At 37.1% G+C, this 27067-nt stretch overlaps 3 protein-coding genes across 4 annotated transcripts in view; 2 read left to right on the forward strand and 1 right to left on the reverse strand.

The window, feature by feature from the left end:
• Positions 1 to 27067, reverse strand: part of LOC135681397 (uncharacterized) — a 39007-nt gene that overhangs the window by 4579 nt on the left and 7361 nt on the right. The window contains exons 4-20 of one of the 2 annotated variants that reach the window (XM_089111820.1): positions 26642 to 26746; positions 26096 to 26168; positions 25041 to 25097; positions 24034 to 24096; positions 23628 to 23699; positions 22419 to 22466; positions 21497 to 22077; positions 21198 to 21294; positions 19022 to 20248; positions 17946 to 18180; positions 17319 to 17449; positions 16596 to 16947; positions 16371 to 16417; positions 16159 to 16255; positions 15918 to 15997; positions 15590 to 15697; positions 9478 to 14510 (exon numbers count right to left, since the gene is read on the reverse strand). In XM_089111820.1, the coding sequence (XP_088967946.1) occupies positions 14343 to 14510; positions 15590 to 15697; positions 15918 to 15997; positions 16159 to 16255; positions 16371 to 16417; positions 16596 to 16947; positions 17319 to 17449; positions 17946 to 18180; positions 19022 to 20248; positions 21198 to 21294; positions 21497 to 22077; positions 22419 to 22466; positions 23628 to 23699; positions 24034 to 24096; positions 25041 to 25097; positions 26096 to 26168; positions 26642 to 26746 (3541 nt within the window). In that variant the 3' untranslated portion in view covers positions 9478 to 14342. The remainder of the gene's footprint in view (positions 1 to 9477; positions 14511 to 15589; positions 15698 to 15917; positions 15998 to 16158; positions 16256 to 16370; positions 16418 to 16595; positions 16948 to 17318; positions 17450 to 17945; positions 18181 to 19021; positions 20249 to 21197; positions 21295 to 21496; positions 22078 to 22418; positions 22467 to 23627; positions 23700 to 24033; positions 24097 to 25040; positions 25098 to 26095; positions 26169 to 26641; positions 26747 to 27067) is intronic. The other variant, XM_089111822.1, reaches the window with a different exon arrangement.
• Positions 1953 to 9485, forward strand: LOC135681404 (uncharacterized). The gene has a single exon (XM_065195863.2). It carries the CDS (start codon positions 3463 to 3465, stop codon positions 4756 to 4758), a length of 1296 nt encoding a protein of 431 aa, XP_065051935.2. The 5' UTR covers positions 1953 to 3462; the 3' UTR covers positions 4759 to 9485.
• LOC135681679 (uncharacterized) lies at positions 10150 to 13248 on the forward strand. Its single transcript, XM_065196252.2, has 3 exons — positions 10150 to 10292; positions 10711 to 10765; positions 11808 to 13248. Exons 2-3 carry the CDS (start codon positions 10720 to 10722, stop codon positions 12467 to 12469), a joined length of 708 nt encoding a protein of 235 aa, XP_065052324.2. The 5' UTR covers positions 10150 to 10292; positions 10711 to 10719; the 3' UTR covers positions 12470 to 13248.

A 27067-nucleotide genomic window follows, 5' to 3' on the forward strand; every position in this document is an offset into this window, starting at 1 on the left:
GTCAGCCGGGTTCTGGAGCAAAGACGTGGTCACGGATGAAGGATTTCATGCTCCACCACGCGCAAGTGCCTTTCTTGCCATGGCAACCGTATGTGCATCGTTTAACCACGTGAATAATAATCTCTAGGGTGAACGAGCTTAGCTCTCCTTGGACTTGCTACAAGTCTCTCTCTTTAAAGAAAGGGAAAAAATAAAAAATGGGAGGGAACGAGAGAGACTTGTAGCAAGTCCAAGCTCTCCTTACAGCATGACGAATGTGGAATAACGATTCTACAACTTTCCCAGACTTGCCAAGTTACTGGGCTCTCTCTTTTCCAATTGAACTTCCCAAAGCCACTCTTCAACTGTCACATAACTTGCTTATATCTAATTTGATTTTCCAATTGTTCTCAATATTATGTTCACCTTCTATAGTAAACCATTTGTTTTTTAGTGATTTTTGTTTCCACTACTTCTTCGTGCTACAAAAAACTGGTTTTTTTTCTTTCCAATTTTCACTAAAAACCCTCTTGAAGAAAATTATATCTAACGTTTACTACAGAATTTGAGTTTTTCAGGAACTTACATCGCCTTGAAAAAGCAGCTGGCGTGCAAACTGTAAAAATTATTTGCGATAGTTGAAAGCACCCTCCAAAAGATATGTCATTAACCATCTGTGTCATGATAAAATTAATTTGCTGCAAAAATGTGCCAAAAACACATTTTTACTTGATGAAAACATGCTAGATATCTCCTAGATTTCACTCTCTATCAATCCGATAACTTTTCTTAACCGTTCATATCTTGTTTTAGTATTTTTATTAAGAATTCTAGGATATCACTCTAGATGCACAATTGATAGGTTAACCCTATCGCACTACTAGCCAAAATACGTCTATTTCTATGAATTTGAGTGCTATCATAAGGTTTATATCTTATCTTATTTATAAACGTTGTCTGGTCACCGTATAACTTCTTTCCTCATTCACAAAGTGTAAAATAGCTTTACTTTCACAGATCTTTGCTAACCGATAGCTTGATGCTTTCGTAACGTTGTGATGATCAATTCACAGATATCAAATTAGAGGTGAACAGCTAGCTAACAGGCCAATCAATACTACTTTGCTAGAAAATGTAACGAAAGCTCTGCCTTTGGCATGACGCACTTGCGCATATGACACAAGACGGTATGATAAGATGAATATTGAAACAACAAAACTGCCTCCTAATCAAATGAGGGGAAGCATCGAAGGAGGCGAACCTTAACGAGGCTGCAAAAGAGCCTAAAAAAACATCATGACATCACCAGGCACTGTCTCCTTCACAGCAATTTCATTATTGCCATGATTCATCAAAAAGCTTGCTTTCTATCAAGTCAGCAACAACCAAACTAACAATGATACTTAACGGTTGGTTACTAGCCCGCTCCGAAAGAAACATGTGAAGGAATTTAAAGGACAACAAACAACAGATTTTAATCGGGATTTGATCCTTCAAAATCATAATATTACTGCTTCTTGCACCCAGACCTCCCCCACCCTTCCTCCCACCCTAAAATGAGCACATGGAAATTTCTGGGATAAAAAGGCTTCGCAGATCAGCATTACATTATCCAGAGAACACAGCCAATCAAATATTTAAGTCAAGGTACCATGAAACAATAATAAATTATGATGAGGTCTTACGTTACTTCCAGGGCAAGTTTCCAGTCAGTAAACACAGACATGGAAGTGATAAGACTTACTCGAACAATCAAAATGTTCTTTGAAAAACAGTAAACGTATGCAGGTACTTGTGTCTGCTGTTGCCATTGCTTCTCGACCCGTAGGACTTTGAAGATCACACGCTCGACTTAACACAACCGTCGCACAACAGCAAAGAGAAGTTATCTTTTATACTTAATGTTTACAAGCCGCCGCTTAAATGATATCAAAATTTGAAGCAGTGGCCTGACTCAACAGGAGTTTGGTTGACAGTGAGTTTGCAGCTTATTCGAATCTTATTTGATGCTTTGCTTCATATGTTCATTCTTTATATACAAAGCAAATATTACTTTGAATATACGTCCTTACAAATAAACGAATTCAAGAAGCATCAAACAGTAAAACAACATTTCTTTTCTCAAATTGCAAAATCACGAGATTGATTCATTCCTTGCAGAATCAGAACATGAAATGTTTAGTTCAATCAAAATTTCTGTTAGGGATTTGCAAAAACACCTGATCAATTAAACTAACGGAAATCGATGTGTGAAAATGAATAAAACGACAGCTCTTTTCGATGTATTATGTCTGCATATTGCACATAAACATTGTTCAAGAGGGGTACCATTCTTGTTTAGTACTAAACATTTTATCATAAAATTTTCTTTAAGATTGTTTATTTTATGATCCTGATTCATTGTGATCATGAATGTTTTTTGAAAACTCACTCAAAACCTAAAGTTAGGCCTACAAAGTTTAAGCACAATTAGTAGCAAAAAGTTCCCCACTGCGGACAGTAAGAGTCTACAGTCCTTCATGTATACTATGTTAACAGTTCAAAAGTATCGGGAATTGACCCATTGGTTCATATAAATACTTGAAAACCATTCCAAATATATTTTTTCAAGGTAATATGGTGAACGAAAGATATCACAAATCTATCACATGAAACTATAATTGATGATACTTTTTCAATCTAGTATACTCTCCTTTACTTCAAGAACTTTATCTTAATATCGATCAAAATGTTAACGCAAACAACAAATAAGATCCTTACTTCAATTAAATCAATAAAGAAATGCAACCCAAGGACATTTGTGGTAGAAAGAAAAACAATCTTGGTGGTACAAAATAAAAAGCCCTTTCGTCTAACAATCTTCAAAGTATAAAGCGTCAGAACATAGATCAGAAACTCTAAGCTAGGAGGAATAAAAAATCAACCTTATCAAAATGCTGGCTCATAGGACACAAAAGACTTGTGCAAAGCCAAAACTCAACTCGGGACTTTACCAACTAAAAAGATCTTTCTGGAGAACAGCAATCCAGAGGATGTCATTGCTACTTATGTTAAGGAGGAATTTGCAAGCTTTTCGGCTGAAATAGAATTTGGTTCGGAAAAGAGCTCGGTTTATCTGAAAAAACCATGGGTCGGAACATTCTTTGAGTTTTGAAAGTCCGATCAAATGAGCCATAATTACAAAATGCTTCCTTGCTCTTAATCCTCGTGTAGTTTGCAGCAAAAAAAGGCAATCTCAACAGCCATGTGTTCGCGTTTTCTGATTGGCCTATTTCGATCCACAACTGGGTATATACATTTCCAAGCTTGATCCACTTTCTGATAATTTATGTTCAGATAAGTATCAAGTGAAAAACTTAAATAAAAACATAAATTCATTCAATCAAAACTAATTATCTATTAAAAATTTGGCTTTTATTTAAAATGAGTATTATTTTACTCTATGACATTTATTACGTCTCTTCTTGACAGAACAACCACTCAATGAGACAGCTAGCATGGCTAAGCATCACTGTAGTCATTATAATACTCGTCTATATACACCGAATTCTTAACAGTTTGGTGCCGGATTACCCCAACAACCTCCTAGCTAAACCCCCAAAGCCTGTATTTGACACAAGCCATCAAGAACAATCAAACTGCAAAAATATGCTTCAGACATTATTACAAGGTCAATGGAGACTAAAGGAGGATGTAACTTTTAAAGACTTTCTTTTTCATCGACGAACAGATATGCAAATGCGAACAAAGAAAGGGTGGCCTCCTTTATTGTATCATGGGGATCTTCGATGTGGGACAAAGTTTCCTTTACCAAGAGTGACATATACAAACAGGACAGAAGGATATTACCTAGACATACCTTCACAATGCGACACAGTTAGTGACTCACCCTGTTGCAGAGATGACGTAGGGTGGTGTGGCAATGGAAAGACATTTTGTGAGTGTGAAAGTTGCATTGATTACAGGCAGTACATACCTGCAGAGCTTGCTGTATGGGAGACTGATAGTGGCTGTAATGTGAGAAATGTAGACACCATCGAAGCTTGCCATGAATTACAAAAACATTTCACCTCAGTTACTTTTATTGGTGATTCCTTAGTCCGCCATCTTTTTTCATCATTACTTATATTAATGACAGCTGACCCAGAAAAAGGTGCTTTAAAAACTGAAACAAGTCAAGTTGATAAAGAAATTTGTGCTGGAGAAAACCAGTTTGTGGATAGTGCATGCCATAAATGGTTGTCAATGACATGGGATGATGTTGAAAAAAATGGCAATTACTGTGTTGGCATGCCTGAGGGACACAGGCCAAGAATAGGTTTTATTGAAGCATACAATATAAAGCAATTGCATAAAGCAAAACAAGAATTAAAAACTAGACTTAAAGAGAAGCGGCCGCTTGTAGTTATAGGGATAGGGGTACATGAAAATTTCAATTACTCGAGAGTTATTGGAGAATACTTGAAACCAATAATTGAAATGAAAAACAAATCAAACAGCAAAACAGAATTGTTGTGGCTCAATACACACTCATCTGGACCACTGAAACCCAATCAATTCAGGGAGATTCAAGGGAATACAAGAATTAAAATATTTAACAATATAATGAGTGAATATTGTAAGAAAAACGATATCTTGGTGATGGATACATTCAATTTCACAAGAGGAGTAGACAGTTTTGATGGAACTCATTATGGCTACAAAATTAACCAAGTAAAGACGCAAATATTGCTAAATAGTTTAACCGAAATCAGCCAACGACCAAACAGCCTTGATTAGCCTTGTTGAACCTATAAGACTGGCAAGTTGTCATCTTTTGTAAAATTGACTATTTTGTATGTAATTCATGTTTCTTACAAAGAAGCAGTTGAGGCCAAAAATTGACACCTACTTGTTTTTGAAAGCCACTTGCTGAAAAGAAGCATTTAAGTACAGTTGACTCTGCTTAAAGTCACACTGCTGGCTACAGTAACATCAAACTTAGGCCTAAACATGAAAAAACTGTTCAATTCATTTCAGTTTAAAGTAAAAATTTGGTTGCCTGGCCGTTGCCCTGAGTTACAATAAGCGGTCTCCTGCTTATAAAAAACAGCCGTGCCAGGTGTGGGAAAGGCCGAATTGCCTACCCCTGTTACTCTCCAAACTTTTCAAGCAACAATTGGTGTGACTATAAATGGAGTCAACTGTAAATTATTAGAATTTTGTAACAGGTAACTTTTTATACAAACATGACATTGACTTTACATTTATAGCGATAGTTTGTTAGCAAACAATTAACATCCTAAAAAATATTATCATTGCACATATATTGAAGAGTCCTTGTTTGCATTCTGAAAATTCAAAAGTCTTGGCACAGACTTGGTGGCATGTTACCAGCTTGAAAAAGGTAAAAACTCTAGCCTTTAACATGTGGCATTACTTTTCGTCTTTATCGGAAAAATGACAGTCAAATATTCATTGGTCACACCATTTTATTTTCTCCCAACAGTGCTTGCCAATCAGCACACATCAAGATTCTGACAAAAAACCCTTTTGAATTTTTCAGTGTTTTTTGCCAGACTATCTACAAAAACATAGATCCCAAGGAATCTGGAGATGCCCTCCAAAAAAATTCCCCAGTTTTTATGGCCAAAATAGTTCAAAAGCCAACAGTAAAATTATATGAAAAGGGAGGTGATTTGTAGACATTTAGAGCTTTCATATAAGAAAACGCTTATGATCAAAAGCTACATTTTTTAATTCCATTTCAAAGGTTGTTAGGCTTTTTTATAGAATCATCTTATCAACCTTTACCTAAAAGAGTCTCACACAAAGTTAACTAAAACTTAAAGCAAAGACTTGCTGACATACAAAAAAGTTATTTTTTGTTAACTGGTTGTATTCCAAATCACATTGGCTAACCTTTACTTGCAAAAAATCCTGCAAATATCCTCTTTTAACAACTTACATCATTATTTGAAAAACTGCATTATTTGGATGTGTAGCACTGGAAAGGATTAATAGGAATTATTTTCTAAAAACGGCACATTTCCAGTGCCATCAGAACAAAATTCATATTGGGGGCTGCCCATTGCTTTGCTTCCCATTCAGTTAACTGTTAAAATGATGGAGATAAAAATTTGAGGGGTGCTCAGTTTTTGGTGAGCTTTGGGCATTGAGGGGTGGGCTTTTGGGCATTCAGAAATTAAAAAAATGCCCAGTTTATCCTGATTTGTCTATCTTTGAACCTCAAACAGTTGAAATTTTAGCAAGAGCTGTCAATAATTGTTTGAAATAATTGATTTGCAATTAAAAACAATTACTTGTTAACTTCTGGTAATGTGCCATTTAAAATGAAACCAATCCATAAAATAACTGCAATACAACAAAAATGATAATAAGAAAAAATTATAAACTGCTTTTCTCTTAGTTGAAACAACTAGTTTGTTCCTACTATAGGTATGATAGGTGTTAATGAAAGGAAAATTTGATTTTTTCTTTCATCATTCAGACAATTATATCAACCTTTGTAAAATACAGCTACTTCCAAAAGATGAAATAAATATCATTAATGTTTTTGTCAGTTTATGTACTAATATCTGGTTTATGATTTTGGGAAAATAGCAATATTCTATAGGCAAACAATAGGTCTGTAAAGACTGAGTTCTTGGCTGTTTACTTAATCAAGAATCGTTGGCACTTGAAGTCTCGTAATCAAGTCTCAGAATCACTAAAATATTTTGTGGATTACACCAATCAGAAATGTTTTCCAAATCCTTTATGAAAACAAAGTTGGAAAGTTGCATTCGAGAGATCTATGGACAAAATAACCATTTTTTTATTTAAAAAATGTTTTAATGCATCTAAGATTGAAATTATTTACCATGCTTGGCTTAAAAAAGGCAAAGAAAATCAGGATGCTCACAAAATATATGTTTTGAAAATTTCTGTTAATAATTTGAACCCTATTTAAATCTTAGAAAGTTAAAGTAAAATTGTTCTATCAGTCCCCATCCTGACCTCTTACTAAACCCCTCACTAATACCTGCTCAATTACTTTGGAAATGCTCATTAAAAACTTTTGGAATTCGAAATAACACCAATATCAAAATCATATATTTAAGAATCAAGAAATGGTAAGGTGTATGAAATGATAGAAATGGTAAGGTGTATGTAAGAAATGGTAGAAATGGTAGACTTGACAAGCAGTTCAGTTTCTATATTTTTAAGAATTCAAGCATTTCAGCACTTTAGTAACATTCTATTTTACAGGGATTGTCTAAAGAATGTGAAGATCTTTTCAATATAAGACTTAAAAAAAATGTAAAAATGAGAGGAACTGAGAAAGCTCCAAATAGGGACAGAAACAGCTCCTCTGTGAGCAAAGTGAGCAAAAATATTTGTGGCCAGAACTTTTAGATTAACTTGAAATAAAATTCGGAATATTTCCTTAGTTGCTTTCTTGCAGAAAAGAAAACGTTTTACTTTTCCCCAAAATGTCAGATATTGCCCAAATTAGGGTTTGTCCCTCTTGCATGTTACATGTGAGGGTGTAGTCAGCACCACAAAATGAGGGCATTTGTGCATACAAACTCCTTAGCCTGATGCAAGATCTGCTAAATGGCAACATATGGCCTGGTTTGGGAATTATGTCCAGCATCTAGGCTTCCAGGCACAAAAGTTCATGCTCCCAATTTCTGCAGGCACTTTTCTGAATCGAATTTTATTCACCTTTTTTAATTTACAATCATGCTTTTTCTTAACATCCTTCTTGGTATCAATTGAAAGGTCAAATAGACTTTCAAAGGATAAAGTTGTAAGTCTTTTTTACCCAAAATCATTACTCTAATTGCACAAGTTTGCATGTCCTATTGTCTATCTGTCCCTTTCTTTCTATTTTCTCTTGCTGAAAGAGACCACTCACAGTTATCTGATCTTTCTATTTCCGAACATAACGTATGCCTTCAAGGGGCATATCACTTCTTGAAAATCTCATACACCTTTGGCAAAACCCCTTTGTTTTCAAGAAAAAAACTTCAAAAAATTCTGCTCAAAATCCTAGAAACTTCTTGGAAAAGGTGACACACCCCTCGCGCTCCTTTAAGCTAAAGGTGTCGAGTATAGCATCTAGCAATTAACGCGTTTGTGGGAGTAAGGGAAAGAAAGTAAAAGGCAGCGTTGGCATGTAGAGCAAAATTACAAGGTACACCTCTAATACAAGGTATACCAATACCATGAATCCTCGAATAAGCCCCTATGCTCAAATAAGCCCCCTCTCTCCAATAAGCCCCCATGCTCAAATAAGCCCCCCTCGAATCAGTTTATATCACTCACAGAAATTATTATTTATTAAGTTTTACATGCAGTTAGGGGTGTGGCTTTCGGGGGCTTATTGTGATCGGTAATCACAATAATAAGGGGATTAGAGATTCTGATCGAGCTTGAGTTGAAAATTGAGGTGTCCAACTGGAACCGCTCGGATGTTAGAAAGAAATAAATGATGGGAATTATTTTTTTTTACAATAAGGCTTGGAGGCAAAAATGGCCCATCGCCAACACAATTACTATACCTATAAGTTAAAATAATTACAAATTAACAATAAATCTCAGAAAACAGTAAAGAGCCAGTAGAAGCATTATTTCAGGCCATATGGATCTAAAGTTTCTTGGATGTAGAGGGTGAAAGGGTAAGAGGTAAAGATGAGCTGGATATCTAATTTGTTGATGACAAAGGAAAACAACCGGTCTGCAGAGTATGGCACTTTTCGACGAGATCTCCGGTGTGCACGAGCAAAAAGCCTGGTGTGCCGGTGTGCACCACCAAAAATGTCTGGTGTGCTGGTGTGCACCAACTATTTTCCCCTGTTGTGGTTAAAATTTGTGAATTTGCATTTCACCGTAAAAATGCGTGTGAAGTATATTGTTGAAGATAGCGCAAGTTTTTATTTGTATATTTGTCAAGTAAGATTCATGATACCTCAAATTTTTCATACAAAACTGTGCTTGTTTTTATCAGCTGACATTTTCTATGGGACTACACCAAGCCACACCCATCTTAGTTGCCACACCCAAAAATACCCGGTGTGCAACAGATTTTGCACAAAAATATCTCCGGTGTGCACATGCCATACTCTGCAGACTGGGAAAACAATAAGCTGGAAACTGATACGTATTGCATGTAAAGAAAAACTAAGATAATATCAAGGAATATGTTTCTTGCTTTTTTGAAATTCCATTGGTGAAAAACAAGAATTTTCAAGCGTTTGAGTAAGAAAAAACTCGGTGGCATTGATTTAAGTTGGTGTAACATTACCGAGTGGGACTCAGTAGAGAGGAAGATTCGCAATTTATCAATACCTGACCATACGTTGCACCCTATTTTACTTGCAGGCACATTTTTTACTCAGCTTTCCGCTCGCAGGCACAAAATATTTTTAATGAGCCCTGAAAGTGGGCGCTTATGGACGACATATTATATAAATTATTAACATAAATAAGACTGCAGAAAATGTACCTTACCTAACAGAACCGAATCTGTTCTCTGGCCACTCGCTCTTGTTCTCGAGGCAGTGCGTTCCAGATAGCATTTTCGGCATGACTGCGTCTATTTGAATTTGAAGCAAGGGGGCGGAAAAACAACAATTGCAACAACAACAACAACAACAACAGCAACAATGAAAAGCGTCGGTAGCCTCGATAACATTTATCTTACATTTCATTTTATTTTATCATAAACCATTGCCAAATACAATTTAAATATGTATAATTTGCATGCAAAGTAACTCTACATTAGATAACTCTACAAAACACTAGTTACACTACATTAACCTATCTGGTATCTGGTTAGGCACTCATGCAACAGGGGCAGTTGACCCCCCCCCTTCTCTGGTGTTCCTGACTACAAGCAGAGGGTACTCGTAGCAAGGACTATCCTGTTTACTCCGGTTTAAATGCTTGCAGCTAACCCTTAATTGCTGGAAGAAACGTAAAAAAATTGAAGAAGTTTGTTAAATTTGAGGCAAATGTTACACTAATATTCGTTCAAATTTTTTTAGGATACTCGTGTTTTATAATATTGTTTGATACAAATGGGTGTTTTAGCAGAATCGCCACTTAAAACTGGTTTTTTGGCTTCCAATCTGGCTTAGGCCGCACAACCCGTTGAAGCGTGTGGGTTTACCTGTTGCAGAAATTCGAATCATTTCAAATTCATTGACAATATTATTGAAAACTGTTAGGCTAGTTTTGGCAAAAAGGACATCAAATCACGCGGTATACACAGTAATGAAAAGTCTGTAGCGGAAAAGAAACCACGGAAATTCAATTGCAGAAATGTGAGTATTTTTTCTCTTAAGAGCAGTGATATGTTTGTAAACAAATGAATAAACCTGTCACTATTAATTTGTAAGCTTTTTACACCATCTCCTTTCGGCTCTTGCCAGGAATAATTGATTGTAATAATTCCTTCTTGGCAACATAGAATAAACTTTTATCTTATCGTTATATTTCAATTTTACGTGATAGTCGGACCAATTCCAACACTTTTGTTTAGATCCTACGCTCAATGGGCATGTCTCCTTAAATATTATAAGCACAATTTTTACCACAATTCTTGTGATACTTGAGAAAACCCAGAAACATTGGAAAATAAAGACAATTGTAGGAAACAAACAGATATCCTTAAGTATGGTCTTTTCGGATTTCCAGTTGCTTACATTGTTTCAGCTTCAAAAAACTTTCATTTTCTTTCAGAGTCCAAAAATGAATACCTATCTTGCTCATGTGCTAGCACTTACATTGTGCGTCGGTGAGTTTATTTAACCCAATTCATATTTCCATGTCTAACGCAAACTTTTCAATTTTGCATTCCTTAAGAAGAGTCCTGGCTCCATCAGTGCTCCATAATGTTTGATTTTCATTACACAGATCAAAGAGCGAAAGTTGTCTTGCCTATTTCCTGACGAGTGAAGAGTCAGCAACAATGGAATTATTTGAGTCTAAAGGCGAATTTTATTAATCGTAAAAACTTTGCTTTCAACTCTTTCGGTTCATAATAAATTCGTAATAGCGGGAGTTCGTTATACCGTAGGAAGATACTCTTGAAGAAGTCTAGACAAATGAGCAAGTTTACCTCTTCAATAAGGCTTGATTGGTGCACTGCATCTTGAATTTTATCCCTCGTAAATGTTTGATTACGAAACATGACTTAGTGAACATCAATGATCGGTTGGACGTATTTTGAAGAAATCAGCAATGTATCTGTCGTTTCTTGCTTATTGAATTCCCATACAACCTCGACTGGGAGTTATTCATTTTTTATCCCATTTCACTCCACCCCCCCCCCCCCCTCCAATCAGCGCAAAAGAAGCTGTATAATTGAAGTACATTCAGGCTTTTTGCCTTTCACAATTTGATTCTCCGTATGTGGGCCGGAGACTTGCATGCACGTGCGGCAGGGTAAATGAGGGATATTCAAGTAGCTATTTAGACACACTAAAAGTTATGCATAAATGGTTGATTAGACAGGTGTGTTGATTGGAGTCATGTGATTGATAGTAGAATAAGAAACTAAAAGTGACGCCAAAATGGTGCGGCCTTTTCAAAGCATTTCGATTCCATTATGAAACCTCTCAATTAACGAAACAGTATGATTGTGTACAAGGACGTGTTCATCTATCCGTTGATTTGATACGTAGGTAAAATATTGTGCTCAATTTGTAAGAACCTTGAGCTCATATATTTCTTTCTTAAAAGAAGAAAGGTCGATTCATTATTAGCAACTACATTTTCAAAGCAGATTTCATCAGTACCTTATACACAATGAAACATCCACTGTCATTCGACGACAGGTTTCGTTGCATCCAGAACATGCGACCGTTTCGGAGCCATATCTGGATGTTCAACTAACTGCAACACCGGAACAGAAGACGTTGAAGACGGTGGTGTATGCGGATCACGACGATGTTGCAGGACGAACTGTGCAGGACCACGAACATTTTGCATTGGAATTCGACAGTCGTGTGAGAGCACCGGTGAAGGCTTCGATGAGGTCGATGGCACATGCCCGGACGACGACAACTTCATTTGCTGTGCCCCAAGAGACGCAGCGCCGGTAGCACAAGGGCCAGCGCCTTATCCACAATACGAGACAACACCCCCTCCACTCCCAGTTCAATACACTACTACTCCAGCACCACCTCCTCCAGCTCCCGAAACTCCACCACCACCACCGCCGGCCCCAGAAACCACCCCAAGCCCACCGGAAACGGAAGCACCAAACCCGGAGCCAGACAATCCTCCAAAACAGCCCCCAACCCCACCTAAACAGCCTCCTACGCCAGCCCCACCACCAACTCAAGATGATCAGGACAACCCTAGCCAGGCTCAAACGCCACCCGGAAAATCAACAAAATATCACAAAAGCAAGAAAGAAAAGAGAAAAGGAAAGAAAAAGAACATGAAGAAAGCAAAGAAGGCAAAGGTTGGGAAGGGAAAGAAGAAAAGCGGCTGAACTAATTCTCAGAACACAAGATACTTTACACAAACGCCATTTGTAAATTTGCTTTTCTAATACTTTCCTTCTTTGACGCATACAAAAGATTATGGCCCCGTTTAAACAAGAGTAAAATGTACAGATCCAAATAAGTCGGTACTTTTTGGGTACAACTATGTTACATTGACACGGGAACCGATCCTATTTTGTGACATTGTTTGGTGCATGCGCAAATAGCATACTAAATTTTGACGCGCAAGTGCAAAGCGTAGGTAGAAGCTACTTTGCAATGATGGTAAGAATATAATTACCGTTCATGCAAGCTCCAAAATATTTCATTTATCCTGATTTGAATTACATTTTGTGAGATTTGCTGTCAGCTTTAAATTTACAGAACAAAAGTGCCACATTGAGAATGCCTCTTAATGTCAAATAATATGCCTCGTTTAACTATCGTGCCCATCTGATCCATTCCCAATTATTATACGGCGCACTTAGGGGTACAGATCCAAGCGAACCCTTGTAAATGCAGAGGCTTTTGTCGTCTGTTGGATCCGTTCCTGTGCAAGCGGGCCTACATTGTTTCGGGAGGAAGCCTGCGCGGGCTCGGCCCCGCGATTTAATAACGACATCGACCTTGTGCAGCTGTTCACCCAATGCCGTTGAAATGTAAAGTAAATTCATACATATATATATATATAAATAAATGTATTTTTAAAATTACATGTTATTGGAATATTGGTTCTTCAGCGGTAATCATTACACAGATGATAGCTCAAAAAAGCAAATAAATAATAGCATATCTTTTTATCACTGAAAATCTTGAATATTACACAATACCTTGAATGAAGCTATAAATGATCCAACTAATGCTGGTAAAATACCCATAATGACATACATATCAAATTCCTTTATGAAACAGTCTTGCTGAAGTGCCGTCGAAAAGCCACAGAATTTACATGTTTTGTTAACGAGTAACTATCAAAGTAATCTGGGTTCGAGTTGCGAACTCCTGCAACGTCGTAATACAAAAACTGCTGCATTTCAAAGCAAATGAAACATTTCAACATTATTTCAAAATCTTACTAAGTTCTGTGGTTTTTTCAACGACAAATACTCGCAGCATCAAAAAATTATCGAAAAATTAAAATATCTCTACAAATCATCGTTTAAAAATCGAACATATTGTCTCGATACGAAAATACATTTATCCGACTGGAAACCTGATTATCTGAATATCCAATAGTTTTTTATCAAATTTACATCAAAAGGGTGCTTCGAAAAGTTATCGTTTTGAGCTGCAATGATTTTGCAATTATGCGGGCATTACAACACAGCACAATTTGCCTTAAAGGATCACAGCACATCATTCAATGCTGGCTATAAATTCCCTCAAAAGATCTGAAAGTAACTAACGAGGTTTTGGAAACTTGAAATAGAAGTGTCTGACGAAAATTTAGCAACTTTAGAAAACGAAATGACTATTTTAGTAGGGCTCCAAAGTTTTCCGGCTGAATAATACAAAATGATACAGCTTGTAATACTCCAGAAATTGCTATGCAAGTGTAAATTAGAAAAGCAAGTTGGATCAATTTGGCTGAAAGGGTGTCTCAAATTGATCATACATCGACATTTGCCTTAATTGAAATCGCTGTTACCTGTTTACAAAAGTAGACAATTCATTAAGTTGATTCTCATTTGCTTATACGCCGTTTCCAATACTTTTGCCAATCGTGCAAAGAAATGTCCTTCAAGTCCCATTATCTGGGTTAAATTCAAGCAATGACTTTTTACATTTTAATTCCAAGCAAGCTGTCAATAAATTCGACAAACAACAAACATTTACATCTAGCAAACCGTTCCTATAGACAATTATTTTATAAATTCGACGCTACTCATTAACTGTATACTTCCCCTTCCAAAATATTTTTTTGCTAAATTTGTCCTTTGATTTGCCCTCCTTTTTAGAGTCCCTCTGTTTTCCATCGCTGTTAGCTTTAAATTCCTTGATTTTTCTCTTAATCAGATCTCTATGATTCCCGTTCAGTACGCCAAGATCCTTGAAAACAATGACACAGATCGTGAGATGATCAAAGCATAACAAACAGCACTTAAGTGGGTCATGATTATTAAAGGCATTCACGGCGGTAACAAAACTAGTTGCTTGAGTGCTGTCAGAGGTAATTCATCTTTCCTCGGACATGAACTCAAAGCCTGGTTCAAGTGCACGTTGCTACACGACGACTAGTTCATTGCTCGCTCCGCCAACCCCTGCAATTACATAACTTACATTCCTTTACAGCAGACTTAAGCGCAACAACTCTTGTCTTTTAGCAACAAGACCTACAGCTGACTTATGTTTTTGTGATCGGCGTTTTCAGAAACTTCTGCTTAAATCAGTAAAACAGATCTGGCCTGATTTTTTAAAACAAAGTAAATTCATTTCAAGAAAGGACGAACGACGAAAGGAAACAGCAAACAAATCTGTTGCAATGTTGTAGGAACTTATGAAAAATGATATACTCACATGCAGAAAGTAATGGCAACAATGTTGATGACGATCGTGAAATAAATATATTGGTTAGAATAGGCTTGCTTTTAACTATATAAGCCAAGTTGGGCCTAGTCTATAATTATTCAACAGAAAATTACCAAAAAAGAAGTGCTCCTGTTTCCTTTAAATGAAATTTTCCTTCAAAGGTTACTTTCTGTGACTTCATAGGTTGCTTTCTGCAACTTCAAAAGCTACTTTTTGTAACTTCAACTTTTACTTTCAGTAACTTCAAAGGTTACTTTCTGTGACTTCAAAGGTTACGTTCTGAGACTTCAAAGGTTACTTTCTGTGACTTCAAAGGTTACTTTCTGTGACTTCATAGGTTGCTTTCTGCAACTTCAAAAGCTACTTTTTGTAACTTCAACTTTTACTTTCAGTAACTTCAAAGGTTACTTTCTGTGACTTCAAAGGTTACTTTCTGTGACTTCAAAGGTTACTTTCTGTAACTTCAGTGGTTACAGAAACTTCATTGATGTTAAAACCATACCTCGTTTGTTCAAACTGAAAAAAGTTAATTTTGCAAAAAGTTTTCCTCTTATTCTATTACGTATATACAAAGAATTCCCTTTTCTAAAAGTTCTTACCTTTAGCCTTGCGCCATTCAAACCAAGCAATTCTTGACCATCGATGTTCTTTTCTTGGAATGCTTTTGAGTACTCTTCCATTCCCATTCCGATCAGCCAAAGCCCAACCTATCACAAACAAGAAGCCGATCTTCTGTGCACACAATTTCATGAACATAACACAGGGAGCACGGTTGGCTGAATTTAACAAAAATTACAAAAACAGCCATACTTGAAGTTACATTTTCCAATAAACATTGCAAAATTGCCGACACCGAAGACACGGTTTGATCATGATGATGATTTATTACAAAATGTTTATGCTGACAAATTTCCATGAAAAACGCACCTGTCTAACATCCCACTCCATTACTGGTCTTTGAGCCCAGTTTAAGGATTCATCTCTAGGCCCATCTTCAAGATCCTTTGCTGTAGATGAGGAATAACGGACACATTTTATAATTGTATATATAGCGCATGAAACATCACAAGAAAAAATTTATGTTAATGAAATTATCATTTCAGTTTAAAACTTGCACAATTTTGTTGATTAACACTCAGAATAAAGAAAAAGAACATCGTAATTTTACCAGCTGAAATGTTTTCATTTGAATCCTCCATTGCATGTGAAATTACGGGCGAGGCCAGAGTCGATGATGGAGCTGAGTCAGATGCATCAGAGGAAACCTTCAAAGGAATGCCATTAGAATGTTAAAGGGAATTCAAACGTTGGATTATGAAAAAAGCATCGATTTTAAACCAAACAAAACGACAATCATGTTATGTTATCAATAGCACTTACTCCGTTGACGACATGTGTGTCTACACCTGAATCGGCGCTTATCCGAACTGTAAAGGAAAAACCAGACATCAAAAGATTTTATCAACTTTGAGAGAGCAACTCTTTGAGCATGGAAAATTGTACCGACTTTCATACAAAGAATTTCATAAAACATCTAGCTTCTGTGATGCTACAAATTCAAAGAAAAGATAAAAATTCATTAGTAAATACGATAGAAAACCCTACCAACATCAAGGCTTGCATGCATGTCAAGAGGCACTACACCCTCCTCCACATCCGCAGAATCTCGCTCCCCTCCCCTTTCTTTTTCCAGTGGCACGTCCTTCGCATGGGCAGGGTTCATTTCTTCTGGTGCTAATAGGTTTTCCATACTTTTCTTATGCTTCTTCTTTTTGCCGAACATTCCTTTTGGGAAAAAGTTGAAGTGTGATTTGCGCTTCTCTTTTTTCGAGTAATCAATTTCAATGGCCAGGTTTTCTGTCGATGCAGAGACGGCACCTTGATAAGGAGCAGCATGTTCTGCGTTTCGTGGCCTCTCAGGAGGATTTTCCGTGACTGGCGTCTCTTCCTGATTGGTCTGGAATACAATCGCCGAATATTTTCAAATAAATTTTGTGAAAACAGTTAAAAAGTTGCGGTTGATTAATTTACAAGCCTTTTCCTTTCCAACGTAGAAAAAGGCTGCTAAATTTGTAATCATTGGTGCATTTTCGTTTAAAAACGTAATGATTTTTTTGATAATAAACGATTGACAGAAATTCCGGAAAATGACGAGGGACAATCCAATATGAAGAAATCTTATTTGTTCCTTAGATTTCAATTTAGAGCTGTGGTAACGTTTCGTTAGACCTTTGCTTACCAAATAACTGTAATAAAATAGATAATATCGAGGAATAACAACCCAGCCATGGTCACGATGCTATCAACAGATATTGAGATGGTTCTTACTTTTTGTTTTGACTTGGGTGATTTCCTTGGAATAGCGCTGGCTAATTTCAATTTGTCTCGTTGGGCGCCACTTGGCAAAACAGTAGTTGCGGGCAAATCATCAAAGTTTGTCGACAGAGGACGCTGAGCACCTGAAAGAGACGGTTCAATAACGAACAGTGAGAAAAGCTTGGCAAACAAATGCCACAATCCCGAGGTAGAAAGTACGTGTAGGTTTAATTGATCGATTCTCCTCCTGGAAATTTTATCAGCTGCTAGATACAGGGAAGGGGATTCAGTCACCTCCAGCGGCAATTTACTGCAGAATTGCATTTGTTTGCAACAGAAAAATGTTGTAAATATACGAATATGACAAAATATGACCCCTCCCCCAACATTTTCTCATCAGATTTAGACGAAATGCAAAACTGATCCTACCAAGAACTGGGGGGGACGTGTCCCCCCCCAGTCCCCCCTCCCCCCTTGTGGCGCCGCTACTGATGAAAACGCATCAATAACATTTATGAATCCCCTTGTTAACAATATTTTAAAGTTGAACATTGAGACAACCCTGGCAAAATTAAAAGCTTGGCTAACAAATTGCCTGATCAAAGTGTAGCAGCAAATTGTTACTGAATGAGCTCGAACCTTGGTTTAGCGTCAGTTCATCCATTTTCGCCTGCTCTTCCAAAGGAGACTCCACAGCAACCGACTCGAGTCTGTTAAGTGGCGAATCAGTCTCGTCTAAATCAGCCTGCACTTGTGAAGATTGCAGATAGGACTCATCCAGCTTTAGGCTTGTGTTCAATTCGTTCTTGGTGTGCTCTGAACCTGCACTCGATGAAGACGAAGATGACAACGCCCTCTCTTTACCTTCCACAACCTTTCGAATGAATAATTGATATCTCCGATTATTATATTGCTATTAAATTTGCAATTTCTTGTCCCAAAACACTTATTTAAGGTTGCCAACCTCTAACAAAATGAAACGAAACAATAATGAAACAAAAGAAATACAAAGACCAAAATCAAAGTTCTGTAGGCCTCTTTGCAGAGCTTCAAAAAAAGGCTTCCCAAAAACAACCAGCCCACATTTTTTGTAGTTTAGGATGGATGTCGCTTTTGAGTGACTGAATTAAGAAAGAGTACCCGTTCTGCAAGTGTAGGGCCTTATTTCAGGAAATCTAAAAACAAGGCTGCAATTAGAACACAATAAGCGATTAAAATATTAATCAATAGTTGATTAAGTAATAAAACGATTGTTAAATGACTTTGACAACTGCTAAAAGCCAGCAATTCTGATTTTTATTGCGATATTGAAGAAACATTTGTCATCAATGCTGCCCAAAATGATGTGGATATTGACGGCTGAGTGATCAACAGAAAACCACATTAAAAAGGAATGCATTATGGCCTGGAAAATTAAACAGCAAACAATTTCCGTATTTTTGGGGAACTGACCAAGAAGCACGGTAAAACAATATCCTAACCACTGCCTATCTTAAAAGAAATATAAAAAATGAGGAAGGCAAATAGGTCGTCGTGGAAAAAATAACAAACCAGATTCAATTTGCCAGTTCAAGAATCAATTTTGACGGAAAACTTTGAAAGAGAAGCAACACACCCAGTACAGCATCGTTAGGAAAATATGTCGGAACTGTGTGAGTGTTCATCGAGTCGTGATATGTTAGTTTGGGTCTAAAAAAATGAGCTAAGCCAAATACCTTTGAGGCTATTTCGTCCGCTTGTTCATCTTTCTTCTCCTGTTCTATAATCGTGAATTCTCCGTTGAACCAGCTTCCAAATGCTGGGTTCTTGCTAAAAGCCTCTAAGAAGCTCGACCTGTCCTGCTCAGCTACGCTTTGCACGTCTTCATTAATCTGAGAAGGCACTCCTTCGGTCGCTTTAGTGTCTGCATTGTCAATATTCTCAGAACTAACAACCTCTGTATCTACTGCGGCAACAACAGTAGGCTGATCAGATGCTGTTCCTTCCATATTTGGCTTGGACCCTGCCCCTCCTTCCCCTTGATTCGTGCCCCCAAGTATTTCACTATCACTGTCAACTGATGACTCCGGCAAATCCTTTAATATTTCTTCATCAAACGGCTTTTGCTCAAACTCCTCAACTAAACTGCTCTGTATAATGACATTGTAATTAGATGAGCGTTTTACTTTAATATTCTTGCTAACATCTATGAACTCATCCACTTTCTCGTGTTCGGGAACAACTGTTTCTTGTAATTTACCATTCAAAGAATACGATCGCAAGTGAATATCTTGGCCAACCTGCGCAACATCGCTGTACGTTCTCGGTGGCTTTTGCACAGGGTTCACGATACTCTTGATTTCGTTCACACCATCATCAAGACCTCCTGAAATGTCAGTATTGTTAGGCTCAGAGACATCTTTGACAACTATTGGGACGGGGGCGTCCATTTGTTTTTCAGCATCGTCTATAGGAACAGTTTCCTCACTATCAATTCCCTCAGCCTCTTTGTCCACTTCAGGTACCTCTGATCCACCTTTAGCAACAGCCAAAACAGTTTCCTCGATTTCAATTTTCTCAGCCTCTTTGTCTTCTTCCGCCTCTTTTGTATGAATAGTCTCCTGTTCATCCTTCTCAGAACTCGAGCTGCTGGAGCTGCTGGAGTCGCTATCCTTTCTGCTTCGTCCTTCTGTCACAGACTCTACGCTTGCAGTCACTACAGCAGTATGTTTTTCAGCTTCAGCGGTATGGTCAACCTCATAATCACGAGGAGGTAAGACGTACGGTTTTCTTCTTTCTGTAGAAGTTTCGTCCGTTATTGCAACATCATTCACACCGTATGCGTTTTCAGCCACAGCCTCACTTTGAACTTCAACCGTTCTTTCAACTACTACTTCTTGTTCAATTTCAGGAAACAATTTCCGTTTAGGCTTTTCTTGTTGCAGCCCTTTCAAAGAATTAATCTGCAAAAAAAGAAACTCCGAATACAGGTTTGAATTGCTTACACGTTACCGGTTAAAAGACTGACTGGAAGAAGAATTAAAGGGGCAGTAGCATTTTCAAAGGCATACTAACGGGAGGGTCCGCGCTTTTAGCGACATAGCGTTTCATAACAGCGTTTTGAGCAATCTGCGTTTGTACCTGTGTCCAAAAAATTGACAGAGCAAATAAATCACTGATAAAATTACTAGCATCGTTGTTATCATTTTGTAAAACATTGTTATAATGCCAAGCAATACTTTCAAAAAACAAATACGTGTTTTGGTGTTTTGGTGCAGGAGCGAAACATCGGCCTTGCTTTTCCTGTGCGTAAACCCAAGCTACAGCCCTTTGAAAAATGTTGCAGACAATGAAAGTCATATACTAAATTTCAGGTTATGGCAAATTTGTTAGTGATCATCAGGCCAAAGGAAGGAAGTCGAACACAGCAAAGGAAGGCACTAGGCAGACTCAGCGATTCGATACTCAAAACACCACTATTTATCAGTGACATAAGGCAATGGCGTTGGCAATTTAATATTAGTTACATAAAAGACGAGAGAGATAAAACTTCACTATATTCGGCACCTTTAGCAAAAAAAGGCCCACGGCAAGGAAAAGAGTCAGTTTGTTCGCTTGTTAGGGAAATGCTATCGTCGCTATTAGGTCGTGGAACGATGATACTGTTTCGTTGTCAATTGATTAACCAGAGAGTTTGTTCAAAAACGGGACAATTTAGACATCACCTTGAAAAGCTGGGGCGTTCACAGTTAATTACACAAAATGCCTCCCTGGCTAAATGTAACGCGATCCATTTTAATCAAGAGATAGTTCGCCATAATTGAAGTAAACCAAACAAAACAAGATAAGATAGCGATAAGATATAAAAAACTAGGCCAGAACATCACGTGGAAAGAGAACCATTGAACTCACTGTTTGTTCAAGATCCTTAATCTTGTTTTCGTATGACATCATCTTTACTGCATACTCAATTTCCCTCTTTTCAAAGTTTTCATTTTGGCTCTCGCAGCTACAAAACAAACAGTCGTGATGAATTTCGATCTTCAGAAAATCAAATACTATGGTTCTACTGATAAGGAGACGGCAATGCAGGCTCTACTGTTGATTAGGACACATCCCAAACATGGTCACGACGGTACTACATGAATTCAACATTTTATCATAACCTAAATTTGAAGTGAACAGACACAAAATATGATTAGAAAACTTACGAATCCTCAAGGCTTCCTACAAGCTCTTTCAGCGTGTCTCTTTCAGCCACAATTATACTTGCAAACTGGTTCCTTAACTCTATTTCTTCGGACAAACGATCAAGTTCTTTTTGCAGCTTTTCCGCACGTGAGTTTGCAACCATAACTTCAGCAGCGTAGCTTTCCTCCACAACACTAGAAGAATCTGCAACTTCCTTCCTTTTCTCAATGTCTTCTAGCAGCATTTTGGCATCTCTGGAATTCTCTACTTCTATTTCCAACAATTTACATCTTTCTTTGAGCTCCTGTATCTCTTCAATCCTGACTTCCTGATCCTTATTTGCAGTAGCAAGACATTCTTCAAGCTCGCTAAGTTTTTCTGCATTTTGTCTCTGCAATGAAACGAGTTCGCTATTTTCATTTTGCAGATTTTCAAAATCGTTCTCTTTCTCTGCAAGCGCGATTTGTAGCTCTTCAATCTTGTTATCACTTTCGCGTTGAACTTTGTCAAGGTTCTCCTCTGAGAAACTCAACTGTGTCGTTAACTTCGACAAAGACTTCTCTAGGGTATCAATCTTTTCACTGCTCTTCTTCTCGTGTTTCTAAAATAAAAAGGTTAAATAAGCCAAGATTTTTATTAAAATATCCCAAAATATGCAATCATGAAGCACACTTCGATTATAAGACGAGAAAATGGAGAGATGATAAAGCGGAATGTTTTTAAACTTGGTTTGACGGAATCTCAGGTACAGGTTTAACAATTTACCCAGGTTTAGTTTAGTGCAACTTTTAAATATAAAGAAGGAACTGAAATGAGGACTGGTTTATTAAAAATATTAACCATGGCTTATAACAGAATGTACCAGTGGCTGCCAGAATGCAACACTTTTTCCAGTTTGACTAAGACTTGGTTTATGAAATCAAAGAAAGTTGTGACTCTTACAGGTTTCTTTATCTCGTTCTTCAGACTCTTATGTAGATAAAACGGTGACTGTGCAGAAAAGAAATAGAGACATTTGGAAACAGCTGATAGACTGAAAGAAATTTTTTTTAATCCAGTAATCCTTTTCTGGCCTTGATAAACTGGCCTTTCGATTTACAGAATTTGCAATCTGAGTTATCAATAGTAGATACATTAAGCGATAACCAGCGATAGCTTTTGTATGAGCTTGTTCTCTTGTCAAGATATGTTTCAAAACGTTTCATGTTTCAAGATTATATGCTGTAAAGTGCTTTTTAGTTCAATTACGATAATTTAGCAATGTTTCTACAACTTTCTACTGCACAAAAAGACACTAATGATCACTAAATAAAACAACACTGAAAAAATCCTAAATTCGAGAGAGCTAAGTTCTATGTTTTCCTCTGCTATTGAGATCTGATTGTCCAAATTAACATGCCTCCCCCCCCCCTTCCTTCAATATTGAGGATCAAGGTTAAAATATGTAAAAATTTCAATATAATGGTCACAGAGAAGTATCTAAATTTTATTTTTCAAGGTTAAATAAATCAACAAGAGATGCTAATTTAATTTTGATTTCAGTTAGAGCATCAATGCCCGCGCAAAGTGCGACAGTTGGTTTTATCGATTAAAAAGAACTAGCGTTTTGAAAAAAAAGCAACAAAAACCTAAGCATCTTTATCAAACCAATGTGCTTCATTTGAAAAAGAGAAAACTTTTAATTTTTCTAAAAACCACCGTAGTAGGTCGCATTGCAATTTATAATTAAAATGCAAACACTGATAGAGGAATGCGGCGCCTAAAAAACCACGTAATTTAAAACATCACTGTCTTTCGGATCGAGTGCATGGAATTTTCGGGCGCCTACTAACTCTAACAGCAAGAAATTCTTGAGCAGCATTAAGTTAATTGACACCGTAAACAGTCAGATATAGACCGATTTCCTCGAATATCAGGGCCTGGTCAGTAAAGCTAAACTGAAGATTAAAGCTGACCCAGGGTGAGCAATTAGGATGTCAGTGCCAATGAGAGGTAGTGTAGAAAAGAAGAGAACGCATGAGACTCGACAAACTTGATATCCTCTTTAAGGAAATAAAAACGAAATTAAAGGCCGAATGAAAAATCAGAAACAGCAAAAATAATATTTAAAGATGAAGCTAGATGTAAAATAAAATAATTTGCCAAGCATACCTCTTTCATATAATCTATCTCATTCCTGGCTTTTTCAAGTTCTTCTTCTAAAATTTGTCGTCTTTCCTCCTCCTTTAAAAAAAATTTCTTCTTTCAACATAAACATTTAGAACACTGCAATTGACTTTTTTACTTTTTTACACTTCCATTTGCTATTAAACATACACAGTTAACAGATCATGAACCATTATGCCAACAGGTTTCAGCTTACTGAAATTAACATAAATTATAAATCTCAAAAGTTTTAGATTCAAACTTTTGTAGCTGACAAGGGTAGAATTTTATTAGCAATATTAAAACAAGGTTATAGATGTATCAAATACCTCCAAGAAATCATGACGGCATACAACGGACTACACTTTTGTTTTAAAAAACAGAAAATTACAATAGATAGTATAGTATATACCTCAAGTAACGACTGCCTGACTTCTTCGAGATTGTGCTCAGCAATGGCAGCTCTATGCTCAGCCTAATTATAAACAAAAAAAAAAAAATAAGTGATAATTATAACCATCCTAACAACATTTGGAGGCGACCACCAACAAACTCATAAGCAAAAAGGCCATATTGCTCATGTCCTTAAGCTTAAGGCAGTCGTACCCTACTATTTACAAACTACTAGAAACTAAGAACTTTGATTGTGCAGTCATTGAAAATTGTTGGACACCACATAGAAAAGGATGCAGACAATCCTTGTGACTAAGATAATATCTGTAATTTTTTACTGAAAAGATTAAAAAGCTGTTTCTGTTGATGGTATGCCATTCGATACGAGTGAAGTACTCTATTCAGGATAACTTAATTTCTGCTTTATCAATTTTTTTGTGTGGCCCCGCCTAAGTTTACATCGTTTTTTCTGATCGTGTAATAACATATTTTCAGTTTTTTCATCTTTAGTTTAAATTTGTGTATTATACAAATACATTGATACATTGATGCAAGCAGATTCTGACAAAGAATAAAAATCGGTTTCATATGGCGGTTTTGATACATCGTTTACTTGTAACAAACAGTTTGAGACCTCCCTAAGCCCCGTCCTCTTCTATACCCTAGAAGGGTGTACAGCTTTGCTACCAGATGTCTATAAATAAATATGTCATCGAACACTCTGCAATAGGCCGGCAAACAATTGCCTTTATCAAAACCGATAAATAATAAAAGCCGAGGGCCAATTCATTCATTCTTGGAGACAGCGCAAGAGATTTCCACGAAAAAAAGGATTTCCAGTAACTTTCAAATAAAAGTAGAGTTCTATCAAAGGTTTACGAGATTTTCATGGCGTAATTAGTCCCTAGATTACAACTAATGAATTAATATCTACTTGGAAAAATTTTCTTATAAAAGGCATCCATGACAATCATCGAAAGATTTTCGATGTGCATTAGAATTTTTCGAGCATGCTGTACCCCTTACCTTTCGGATTTTAACGTGGATTTCTTCCAACTCCACATTGTGCTTCCTTTCCAAATCCTGAAATCAAATCAATTAGTGCATCACAGAATACTGCATTGTACCGGTCACAAAAGCAAGTTTACCAACAAACAAATCAAAACAAACATTCCCTAAAGTCGACGATTCTTTCCATTTAATCTCTCGCTGACCAGCCATAAAGAAAAAAGGTCGGAGAAAGATGATACTTTGCAAATAGAGCACAGCCAGATGGGGTGAAGGTGAAGGATCCGGTTCGGATAATCCAATTAACCTCGTGTCATACACGTCAAGGAGTTTTTTGACTGCATCAACGGATCACAGGTCGCCTAGGGTCAGGGAACGCTCTCCTAGAAATATGACATCAAACAAAACATGGTAGCTCTCCGGATTGTTCATGTCCGCCCCCAGTTTGAATAATAATAAATATTAGCTTGAACCCATTCGAAACTCAGAGCTCAATCCTGGGCAATTTTATGGCATAGAGGTTTCGTCAAGTTGCATCTCAAAATGGATTCGTTTTTTTTCGGTTAGAAAAACTCGTTTATTCGAAAAAGGTTATTCCCGTGAAAACCTTTAGCCTTTATATCTCACCTTTCATCATTAGGCGTCCATGATGTGCTTAAATGACGAGGGAATTGTTTGTTGCGGGCCTAAATCTTTAACTCACAACCCTTACATGAAGTAAAATACAGTTTAAAGATTAATTGCAAATTATCCATTGATCTCTTATAAAACCCGACTGAGTAGGAAATGCAGGATATAATAAAATCGGATTGAAGACAGCACCAGGCCTAAAACAGTCATGTTTTAACAATTGGCTTCTCATTACTTGTAACATGTATAACTGGCAGACATGGCATATTTTTGTTTAGTAAGCAAAAACACCTCCAATAAACACATCATGAATAAACATGTTTCTTCAAATTATTTAAGAAAAGAAAGAAATAAAGGTAAGTTTACCGCATGATCCATGGCTCTCGTGAATTGTTTAAAAAAGATTACAAATCAGTGCTTCTAAACACGGAAGTAGTAGATACCTGCAGTGTTGGATCAGCTCCAGTGGCAGGGGCCTGGTAATGCCTCTTTGTTTTGTCTCTTCCCATCAAAAATCTGGAATACAAAGAAATGACGGCTATCAGCTGATGGCTCCAGGGTTGGCGTTGATGGCAGCACGCGTAAACCAGAACATGAAACAATGGAAGGCAGGAACAGAGCAAAAGGACGACGAGAAACCGATGTGTTGTAATATCATTTTACTTTGTTTCAGCCTATTACCTTTATCTTTACTCATTGTAAGATTCACAGAATCAGGCGTACAGCCTATACTGCGTGTCTTCCTTCTACCACATGAAACAGATCTTATAAGGATTTATAAGTGAGAAATGAATACAAAAATTTACAATATTTACTTCCAGGTAGGGGGCCTATTCGAAAAGAGGAGGCTTCAACGAAAGAATGAGGGGGCAATTCGAGGGTTAAAAGAATGTTCTCGAATGAGGTTTTTCTCAGAGTGGAGTTCCTCTCGGAAACAGACACGTGAAAAGGACTGTGCATTTTGTAGCAGTTTAGGAGACTGGACCAACCTGACTTTTCCTGACGTATTTCTAAGCGTGTGGGCGGCAAAATCCTGAGTCACCCCAACGAGTGAGATTCCATTGACTTCGAGAATTTGATCCTGCACTTGTATCCTATATTGAGAGGAAAATTTGATGAGAAGTAATAAGGATATAAGAGTACTGTGTTTACTATCAAAATCGTATAATTATACTTTCTTTATTACAATTACATATAAATTTGTCAAAACAAATTTTTCAGCAAAGCAGATTAATTATAGTAAACAAATTGTTTTAAGTGAGAGACATGCCATACTTCCTCTAAAGAGCGCTGCGGCATTTATCACAAAATCTAAATTTACCCTTGTCTCCGTCAGAGTCTTCGTCCCAGTGACATAACTTTCATAGCCTTCGAACAGTAAGCGTACAAACTACTCGTTACTTCATGTTTGGTGT

The sequence above is a fragment of the Rhopilema esculentum genome, chromosome 12, assembly GCF_057945365.1.
Source record: "Rhopilema esculentum isolate cy_ngs chromosome 12, ASM5794536v1, whole genome shotgun sequence".
NCBI classification, from domain to species: Eukaryota; Metazoa; Cnidaria; class Scyphozoa; order Rhizostomeae; family Rhizostomatidae; genus Rhopilema; species Rhopilema esculentum.

Coding starts and splice junctions, on each gene's coding strand:
- LOC135681404 (XM_065195863.2), top strand. CDS start 3,463: ATGAGACAGCTAGCATGGCTAAGCATCACTGTAGTCATTATAATACTC.
- LOC135681679 (XM_065196252.2), top strand. CDS start 10,720: ATGAATACCTATCTTGCTCATGTGCTAGCACTTACATTGTGCGTCG. Junction 10,766..11,807: donor AGCACTTACATTGTGCGTCG/GTGAGTTTATTT, acceptor ATTCGACGACAG/GTTTCGTTGCATCCAGAACA.